Genomic DNA, 10,989 nt, shown 5'->3' with positions numbered 1-10,989 from the left:
GATGAAAAGTTCTGGGATCAGTAGGGTGTACAATCTCTCAAGTAGAGATATTTGAGATATTTTACTGGATGTTAAAAGTTTGACCTGATGATGGCGCAAAAGGAAAAATCAGGGGATCACAATTAGGATTCACCAATTCAAGGAATACTTAAATTATCTGTAGCATTTTCCATGGCAATCCATCCAAAAGTTGTCGAGATTTTTCACTAAAAACCCAAAATGTCAACCTCATGGTGGCGCTAGAGGAAACATCAGGGGATCATCAAAGTCAGTAGGATTAATTATTTGGGAGCCATGCATATCTGTACGAAATTTCACGGCAATCTATCCAATAGTTGTTAAGATATTTCAGTCTAAAGCAAGGTGATGGACCGACTGACCGACGGACAGACTAGCTGCTAACACATCTAATAAAATGAGCTACAACCAGCAAAGCAGAGAGGATTCTGTGGTCCATATCAGTTGTGGGTGGCTTTCTGCAAGCAGGTTTATTACAAAGTATTGTTACAGTGACAATTTCAGCTCTACCGAAATTAACCATACATTGACATGGATGCATAAGAGAATGTCTACATGGAGAGGCACCTCTTTAAGGTCAACGCACACACTGCTGTGAAGTGGTAAAAGAGGGACTGCAGCTGCTCACAAACAAACAGGACTTAAAAGCTTCATGATTACGAGGTTTTTGCTACTTGCCTTAAATAGTGTTTTTCAAAGGTTTCTGCAGTGCTTACTGGGGTTTATTGTAGTATATTGCATTGCCCTTTAAATGCATGTTGGCAGTATATCATAGCACTTAAATAGATAATTGCAGTGTCTCAAATGGTACCATAATGCACCATCTACTCCAAACATCAGCAAACAAATTACAGTACATTCAGTAACTCTCAGAGCGCTATCCCGCGTGTTGCCCTTCATTAGTGTGTTTAGAAATGTAAGCTAACCTTACAATGTAGTCATTCCCAGGTTTTCTAGTGTTTGTCAAACCTCTACAGGTTTTTGCATCAATAAAATAAAATACGATAAAAACAATTTGACATGATTCACAAAAATAAAATACATTAAAAACAAATACACAAGGCCATTAACATTCCATTCTCACATAATATTAAACCATATCGCCTCTCAACAGAATATTTTACATCTTCGCAACAATTTAAATAACACTCAACACAGTCTTTTAAGTTAGATATCTCCAGTGTCCGTTACGTGTTTAGGGTGCAACTAGCTCCTGGGTTGTTTGTTTTCAAGGCCACTGACTATCGCTTGGATCCCTTGGCCAGTTTGCTTGTGGGAGTGGTTCTTCTCTGAGGAGTGGGAATCTTGGAGGGTTTTCCTCCGCGTTGACGGGACGCAGAGCGCGGTGTTGCTCGGCTTGAGTCACCAACTGTCTCAGATGCGTCTGAGCACACCGACTGGATGTCTGAGATGTCAAAGTCAGAGGCGTCACTTCCTCTGCGACTGCTCCCTCTGCTTCCGGCTTTACTTCCAGGTCGGCTGGAATTCTTTCTCGGCTCTAGAAAGATAAAATCAAGGACAATGATTAATGGAAGTACTAAGGATGAGCCTAAACAGTAGAGTCAGTGTCAGTGCGAACATTCTGTTGCTAGTAGCAACTGCTACTTTCACAGTAGCAGTTTAACTGCTGTTTAACAGCTCTGTTTGACCTGGTATTAACCCTCCTGTTGTCCTCGGGTCAAATTTGACCCATTTTCAAAAAGTTTCTATATCACAAATTTTGGTTTTCTTTCAACCAAATTTAAAAAAAAAAAAATACCGTGGATGGTTCTGTACAACTATTACTCTTATTACTTTATTTTTTATAAAAGAATGTTGAAAAAAGTGACAAAAATGTCGAAAAAGATGCCCAAACAATTGGGAAAAAAGTTTTAATTTAAAATTTTGACCCAAAATAACAAAAAGTTCCTCGGTGGACAAGAAGACATCGCAAGGGTTAAATGCATCAGGAGCAAAAAATGTCAGAAAAATCTTCAAAAACGTGGGGGGAAAACCCCCACAAAAGCGTCAAAAGGCGCAGAAAAAACCCGATGAAAACATCGGAAAAAGTGACAAAAAAATACTTGGATAAAAGTCACAAAAGTGTCAAACGTTGAAAAAAAAGTTTAAATTTTGACTTCGAAAATCAAAAAGACAACACAGGGGTTAAAATAAGACCTGAGTGATCGAATCACAAGTGGACAGCTCTAAGTACAGGTACAGATTAACATCTTTAATCCGCCCTTTATGGATGACTGTCAATATATACTCAATTTCTAACTGCCGTTAGTAATTTCAGTTTATTGCTAACGAGCTAGTTATCAAAACAAATGCTAGCTGTCTGAGGCTAACGTGTTGCCTTCTGGGTAAAGTAAAACATTGATTTGCAGTCACTATCACTGAATTTGTAGTCTTTTATCCAATACTGTTTTGTGATTTTTGCAACACCTTCAGTGACCTGTGGGTGACATCTCAGATGCCTGACCCATCATTTTCTACAGTACTGACTAGAAATCACTCCTTAGACCCCTGAAAAGGTTTTGGCAATCTCAACATGTTTTATTTAAACATTTAAAAATGGTTTGTTCTTCACCAGTGGCTACATTGTTTTCATTCCTTTAATTCACACACCTTTAAGGAGCAGCGAGTCTGCCCCAAACAACAGACAAAAACATTATCTTTAAAATATGATGAAAAGAGACACTGAAGTTGCTCTCTACTCACCACCTATTGTCTGTGTTCGAGCTTTCAGTACAGCAGCGCTGATCAAGGTTCCCTCTTCAGCAGACTGAAATCCTTTGCCTGACAAGTACCCAGGAAGACGTAATTTGCTGCCTTGAACTGGTGTACTCTGCAAAGGAAAGAACTTGAATTACTTATACTTGTAATCAATGGGAGTTAACTGCACAGTACAATGAGAGTGTTTTAGAAAGCACTCCATATTAACTGAAGTACACAAGTTTTACCAGAAAGCACTACGATTGTTGTTGAGTTAGTTTGAAATTTGACCAAAAAAATCCTTTCAAAATCCTTATTTTTGCAACAACTTGGGAATGTATTTTGGAAGTAGTTAGTATTTGGATTATATGTTACACCTGTTGTTAGAAAGTCATTAAACACATGCATAAATTACATATAAAGTAGTTCATAGTATAGTGGCATTAAAGAGACAGATATTTTTGTCAAGCAAGAATGAAATATAGCCCATTAGTGATCAAAGAAGTTAGAGTTTATAGACCCAACTAAAGTCTGCAGAATAAAAAATGGAAATCAGCTAAATCAGAAATATATACCACTAACTAATACACCAACTAGTAGCTCTATCGAGGCTTACTAGTAACCTATATAATATACATTTATATATATTTGTCTCGGTTTTGATAATCATGCAGTGGATTTCAGTTGGGTCATAAATCTGAAGCGTCCCACATCATGTGCTGTATACGACTATACTATATGACTATACCTCTGAGGATGACCCTTGGCTCCCAAAGGAGTCTGATGATTTAAGAGGAGTGGAGGGTTTGCTGTTTGTAAGCCAGGGCTTATCATAATTGCGGGTTATGTGTTGGGGAGTCTGGGGAACAATGGCAAATAAAAAAAAGACATGGATTCACAAATCAAAAACTACCAGAAACACTAGATGGAAGAAACACACAAAAAATAAACAAGAATGTGATCAAATAATGTAAACTGAATAAATGAAGGCAGATAAATGAGAGGAAAATCATGGTGGGGAGTGATCAATCGACAGTGACAGACAACCAGAGAACTGGCTCTCCCAGCAGAGCGGAGCCTCTCACCTTGGGTGTACTGGTCACTACTGGGTTTGTTGGGACCGCACAGCTCTGACTGGAGGTGGATCTGTTGGGAGAAGCTCCTCTGGATGACGGCCGAGATCTCCGACCTCTGTAACGGAAGCTCGCCATCACCTGAGTGGGTCCCTCCGGGAGGATGAACTTCTCTCGCAGCTCCATGTTGGTCCTGCCTTTAGCTAAGAAACGAAACTCCAAATGAGCCATACTGCATAAATACAACTGGGATTATTTTATTTAGTATTTTTTGTGTTGATGATGACGTGAGTTAACATTTTATTTTCCACTTTAAGTCCCTAATTTCCTAGAAATAACTATGGAGTTTGGTACTAATTTTAGGTAAACTAGACATTTCTTCGAAAGAACTGCTCCATTTACACCCAAGCAAATATCAATTATTATTATTAGACACTTTATTCTTCATACATGTTGAATTGTTTGCTTGTCTGTGGAGAAATTTCACAAAATTCCATTTTGGCAACTAATCTAGTCTTTGGAGGCTACACTAAAAAAGAATTATTATCAATGAATTGTAAATGTAACTGTCACTGTTTTCGCATTTAGCACCACATCACAGTTATTTCAAGGAAACTTCTAAATAAATGACTGGGAAATGATTAGGGAAATACTGTATATAACATAAAGTGTTACCAGGATGGGACTTTAAATAAAGCAGAATTTTTAAAATGAATTTAAATAAAAGTTGGGATTTGAATACTGAATAAACAATGAAAACCCAAGACTCATGCTGTTTCACTTCTCATCCATACTGCTGCAACAGCAGTTTTGTTTCTCAACCAGCAACACTTCTTTGTTTGCTTGGACTGCTAAACAAATGGTGAAAGGATTCAAACAAATCAAAGTGTGCCAAACACTCCCACACCAAAACAGCCCAAATGAGAAAAATTACAAAACCAAGAAATCATAAACTACACATAATAAACCAAACAGACCTTGCACCAGTTGTGTGAAAAACAAACTGGCTTACAAGCAGATTTAATCACTAAGCCACACTGTCAAACAAAGTAAACAGTGAGGTGAACACTGTTTCAGTTTTGTTGTGTGTGTTATATCGAGACATCTTCATCATTCTCCCCAATGACAATGTTAGTTCAGTTTTATAGTTACAGGTAATATACTGTATTCAGCTAAGCATCTCTTGAACCTCTCATAGGGTTTTTGTTTGTTTGATTGTCAAGCAAACCTGAGAACTGCAAAAGAAGCACGGCTGAGAACCGCTCGATACATGCTGAGAGAGTCAAAAGAGCTCATCTGGTGCAACAAGTCCCAAAATAGTGCCTTTAGAGAAAGTGACAGCACACAAAACAACTGCATGCATGAAAACCAACCAGAGTTGAATGACAGTTGATAGTGAGTGGAGATGGTTTGTGAGAATGTCATTCACGATGAGCGCTCACACACAGCTATGGTAGACCAACACAACGAGACAACACAAGCAGCACACACTCGGATGTGCAGACACACATACCACTGGTGGGTTCATGGAACAAGGTGAGATATTGTGAGATTTGCCAACCTATAGGAGACTGAGTAATTGAAGAGTTTGATTCCGAGCGCAACATTTTGCTCCCGTGGTGATGAACTAGAAGAAATGATATCATGTTCAGCAGGAGGAAGGTTCAGCAGGAAATATAGAGATTTATCATTAATACAGAAGATAGCAGAAACAAGCAGAGTACATAAAGCTTTTGCACGAGACGTGTGCACAGATAGGACGGGTTCATACTGATATATATCTGACACTAGATAAGTATAGACATTGAATAGTATTATTCTGTGAGAATGTTGATAATGATGAAGATCATTATTATATCATTATGGTTATCATCATTATTTAGGATATTATTCACCTTATGGTGGCAATGTGCTGTATATAAGTACTGACCCTTATGGGTATATGTAGGTGTGTATATATGTATATATGTAGGTAAGTGTATGCATGTATATGCAAACACACTGTATGTATGTATGTATGTATGTATGTATGTATGTAGAAGGTTATCTGGGTAAGTGTATATGTTCTTTAGTTTTTTTTTGTTCTCTTAAAAAATGTGAGAAGGGGGGGGCTGAAGCTTCTGACCCTACCCTTTGGTTACGACGACCAATAAATTCATTCATTAGGCGGTGATCAGAAATTGTATTGCGACTTGGCCCTATAATTTGTAGCTATAAATAACTGTTCTTACTTTCAATGTTCATGCCTAACAAAATAAAAAATAAAAAATCAGCTCACAAAAAATACATTTTCTAAGAGATAATTTCAGTCTGTTATTTCACTCAGTTTTTCCTGTTATTTAATTTTTTTAGAGCTCAGTTAACAGACAAAAGGAGAATGTAAATAACTACTAACATGATTCCAAAGTATATTATAAATTGGTACAAAAAGAAAAGACAGTCACTGTGGTTACTTTCACTTATATTCAAACCATGGATTAAACTCTTAAGCTCTTGCCTTGGAGGGATCTGGAACCCGAGAAAATACTAATTCCTTTACAGTCAGTTATTCTGAATTATTATATTAACTAATAAAACACTACTAATATTTGTGTGTATATATGTGATATATGTGTATATATGTAATATATGTCATTTTGGTGAAAGGAATATCACTGTTTCTAACTGAGAAATGGATTAGCTGACTTTAATCCTAAATAATGTACGGTATATGTATGTAAGCCACACCCTTATCAGGTTGTAATGATTTCAAATCAGTTCACATTAAATAGTAACTAGACATTATCATTTACCACACAGTGTGCATTTTTACTCTGTATCTATTAAAATAGTCATAAAATAATCTTTAAAATAATAATCTTAATCAATAGTAACTGCTGTAGTGCTCAGCAATAGAATGGTTTTTGTAAAGCATAAATTGGACAATTTGAGACCTCAGCAATGTTCACCTTCCTAAAGATTTTTTTTTAAATCGATTAATAACCCAAACTGTAACATGCTCGCAATTCTAGACAGAATTGGATATGTACACATTTCAGTATTTAATCAATCAGCCATGCTTTGTGACTTCTCGTGGTGAACTTTTGAACTCACCTCGACACGGGTCGTTCTTCACCAGGAACTCATCCAGAGCCATCCAGCCTCCGCCCACCCGCACCATCACAGTGCTGCGTAAAATACGTACTAGACGAAGCTGCTGAGAGTCTCCAAACTACAGAAGTTAAACAGAGAGGGGATGTGTGAAAACACTGACCTCTGTATGAACACTCTCTCACTGCAGGCGAAGCTGTGCAACACTGGAAACCAGACTGGCTCGGATAATCACATTTATTCCAATTAATTTTTTGCGTGGAATTAGACAACGTCAATCAAAATGTTCCATGCAACAGCCATCAAAGATGCTTTTTGTCCACTTCAGCACTGATTTCCATGTTGCACACATTTACACAAACAGGACTATGACGTAAAAAAGTACATTTTCAGTTTTCAAGACACAAATTACACAAAGGCCAATCCAACTGGTTTCCTCTGGTAGTGTATGCCGGTGTGTGTGATCCAAATGTACTGTTCCTAAATTACTATTGGAGTCCATTCATTCTTAATGAGTTCATGCTTACCTAACTGTTATGTTCTGTTACCTAACATTTCCTCACACGTACAATCATTTGATGTTGAGCCTGACTCATTTATTGTTGAGGTAAAATTATTAGCTAATACTGGCTTATTACATATATTGTATATGGGTATAGGTGTATATCATTTTGGTCATTACATCATTACTTTTGGTAACTTAGAAATGGTGCCTTTAGTTGACTTCAACATTTTTAGACAAATTGGCTGATATTTCACTATCACATAATCATTTTTAAATCCAAAATAGGCGAATCAGCCCAAATAACTATCAGTCAGGCTCTACATAGATATCTGTTACAGTTCATAGCTAATGGAATTTGAGCTCCTGTATTTTATATACAGCAGTTACACAAACTTTACAGCTTTACACACTTAACTCATACTGCAGTGGACTTTTTATTTATTTATAAAATTTGAATAATTTTAGTTAACGTGTGGTCTCTGGTTGTAATGTCTGACTTGAGTCCGACAGTGTCTGGCTTCAGTTTGCTGCCATTACTGCATGTGGAGCCTGTGAAAAAAAACACATTAACTGAAGGCACATTATTCTACCACCAGGAGGTACTAAAGTGTAAAATACTGTGCCTTCATCATACCAACCTCACAATAACAAACATGAGAACACTGAGCATGTTATTATGGATGTGATGGTGCAGGCTTTATGAGGTGATAGACAGAAGTCTGCCAGTTGGATATGACCATGAGCATTAGCACAAAGACATAATTCACACAGGACAATCACAGCCGCATGCTTTCTGTCAAAAACAACTCCACATCATGATCAAGCGGACAAACAGCAATCTCCTGCAATCCAGCACTTTGTTGGGCTTTCTACAACTACGACTCAAATGCTCAGGATGCATTAACACTGATGCAGACCCAATGCAGCTAGGACATGAGGAATGGTTCAAATCATTTCTGTCTAATCCACCACAGTGTGACACGCAGACATGAGCAAACAATGATGACCCTCGGCTAAGTGCCTATTATCTCATGAAATCTCTTCAGTAAACTATCTTCCACTTGAATGATTATTATAATGATTAAATGCCACTGGTGATTTAAGTGATCAAATACATTAAATGTGATGATGATCTGGAGGGAAAAAAGGCACAAGAAACATCTTAAGAATAACTATTTACCAGAATACAGCTTTCCAAAACTGCAACGTGTAGGTGGGGGGTAAGATTTAGATTTTCCCTGTTTGCTATTGTCTCATCGCCGATTAAGGAGTCATGTAAGCAGTGAACCAGACCAAACTGTCAAAAGAATTATTTCAATTCATTGTTGTGCGACACATCAATACAAACTAGTTCACAAACCAACACTAATGCCCCGCCCTATCCCCTCTTACTAACACCCTTCAAATATTAATCTTAATCCAAACAATCAACAGGAAGCATGTGGCACATGATCACATATTAGTAATCCTAAATTGCAACATGCAATTTGTCAAGACATATTAACTCAGGAGGTAAAATGAAAAGCAAAGTAGTCATTGAAATCATCAAGGTTGCCCAACTATGAAAATAAATTAATAAACAGTGTCAGTTGCACAAAAGTATGTCAGCCAATGTTGAGGTAAATCATTCCCATGATACTGAAGCGCCAAAGGCAAGCACACAGAAAGCATTATTTTCCAAACTGCCCAGCAGATGAATTAATGCCTGTGGACTAATAAAAATATGGCCTGAAATGGTATTGGCTTATAATATTGTATTTTCTGAAACTCAAAAGTAGATATATAAATATTTACTACCCTAATTTTCACCTGGTTTGTCTTATTTTTCAACAAAACAAAAACTTGCGTCATCAAAATAATCTGAAAAATGCTCTAATCACCTAAAACTTAAAACATAGGGCCTTTACTGCTTCTTTCATTAGCTATTTCATATAAAAGTGTTATATTAGACTGAAAACACATTTTAGGCCAGTGTTCCTTATGGATTAAATTATGGCCATAGATGTTTATTTCTACTTCTGAGTTTCAGTCTGTAAACACCAGCCAGGAATCTGGGCAGAGAGTGTTAATTAGAAAACAAACATGGTAAATGAAAAAGGACATAAGGCTTGATAAGGCACAGAACAGAGGGGGAAAAAAACAGAAGGGGACTTTCATATGTACCTGGTTTCCAAGGTAGAACTGGTGATGTGAGGAACAATACAAAAAAATAAAGAAAGGTTAGAGTTTTTACCATGCATTGGTCTTTTTATGCAGCACTTACCGTTCGGTGAAACCAAGCTACTGGTAAACATTTCACAATAATTGCTTGCATTTGTTGAAACATTTGCTCTCGATAAAATGTTTAGTTAAAATCTGCTTACCCGGTATTTGTTGGCACCAATTTGCTCCACTTGGAATCGTTTTGTACATTTGCATTTTGCTACTTGTCGTGTCACCTACAAATAGAGAACATTTCATTGAACCATACATCCCTAAACATATCTCTAGGTTTACATTTAGAAATTCTGGGCATGAGAGTTCGTATCACCTCATCTTCAATTTTGTCAGCGTCTGTCAGCGGTTTGTAAGCGTCCTTGTTTGGATGAAGAGCTGCCACAAACTCATAGTAGTCAATGTATCCGTCCCCGTCTCTGTCAAATATGTCTGCCACAGCACTCATCTCCAGACGACTGGTGGGGAATTCTATAGAAGAGCCATTAAAGTGGTATAAAATGAGCATTTGGCTGGCTGGTATACATGCTGTTCAGTTGTGAGTTTGTAAGTTGGACACTTACTAGAGGAGAGGATGCCCTCTATGAACTCCTGTCGGGTCACCTTCCCATCTTGATCTTTGTCAATGCGGCGGAAGAAGTCCATGACACGGGACTTTTTATGGTTCATCCAGCGCATGTAGCGCTTCCGCCACACATCAAAGTCAAAGTTGGCAAATTCCTTCAACTGCACAGGAGCAACAAAGGGTGATATGAGCACAACTTTGCAGAAACCAAACTGCTTGCAATCATACTGAGAGCGGGTCTGTGTAAAACCTGAACTTGATTACCTCATCCAGTCTGTCCAAGGCATCATTGAGTTTCCTCCTCCTGTCCAAAGCCAGCAGCCACACATGCTGCCACTTAGTGACCAGCAGGTTAACCCGCGGGTTCTTGGTTTCAATGGGAGGTTGTGTTGCTGACGCATACATTGTTTGTGTAGGAGAACGTTTTCCTGCAAGTGAAAGACAGAAACCTTCATAGTGACTGTGCTCTCACAATGGAAACAGGAGGAATACATTAGCAATGACATCATTCCAGGTGCTAAAATGGACATGATGAGGATGTCGCATCTCCTTGCAGTGACTAAACACTGGGCCAGATGGCTCAGGTCACGCTCTATGTGGGGGTATTTGTGAGATACATACTTCCACTTCTTGCTTTGTCGAGCACAGGGATGTGAGACTGGACTGGGGGCTCCACAGCAGGCTTCCTTTTGTGTGTCTTAGTGATTTTGTCAACATCTGGTTGCTTCCTGGTCATTTCCTCCATGAACGCCTGCAGGGAAAAGTGTTTGGTTCATGTACACTTGCAGTCAACTGAACTGAAAAACTATGCTAGTTATTTTTATCTG

General features: G+C 38.0%; 1 protein-coding gene across 8 annotated transcripts in view; it reads right to left on the bottom strand.

Moving 5' to 3' along the window:
* Window positions 1-459: 459 nt before the first annotated feature.
* Window positions 460-10,989, bottom strand: part of dst (dystonin) — a 100,511-nt gene continuing 89,981 nt past the window's right edge. For 7 of the 8 annotated variants that reach the window (XM_078272784.1, XM_078272785.1, XM_078272783.1 and 4 more), the window contains 13 exons: window positions 10,784-10,913; window positions 10,427-10,590; window positions 10,161-10,323; window positions 9,914-10,068; window positions 9,747-9,821; window positions 9,547-9,564; window positions 8,564-8,680; window positions 6,882-6,999; window positions 5,302-5,415; window positions 3,801-3,991; window positions 3,464-3,574; window positions 2,722-2,848; window positions 460-1,516 (listed from right to left, as the gene is read on the bottom strand). In XM_078272784.1, the coding sequence (XP_078128910.1) occupies window positions 1,260-1,516; window positions 2,722-2,848; window positions 3,464-3,574; window positions 3,801-3,991; window positions 5,302-5,415; window positions 6,882-6,999; window positions 8,564-8,680; window positions 9,547-9,564; window positions 9,747-9,821; window positions 9,914-10,068; window positions 10,161-10,323; window positions 10,427-10,590; window positions 10,784-10,913 (1,740 nt within the window). In that variant the 3' untranslated portion in view covers window positions 460-1,259. The remainder of the gene's footprint in view (window positions 1,517-2,721; window positions 2,849-3,463; window positions 3,575-3,800; window positions 3,992-5,301; window positions 5,416-6,881; window positions 7,000-8,563; window positions 8,681-9,546; window positions 9,565-9,746; window positions 9,822-9,913; window positions 10,069-10,160; window positions 10,324-10,426; window positions 10,591-10,783; window positions 10,914-10,989) is intronic. The other variant, XM_078272789.1, reaches the window with a different exon arrangement.

This window comes from Sander vitreus, chromosome 17, assembly GCF_031162955.1.
Source record: "Sander vitreus isolate 19-12246 chromosome 17, sanVit1, whole genome shotgun sequence".
NCBI classification, from domain to species: Eukaryota; Metazoa; Chordata; class Actinopteri; order Perciformes; family Percidae; genus Sander; species Sander vitreus.
This window is presented reverse-complemented; position numbering and strand designations above follow the sequence as displayed.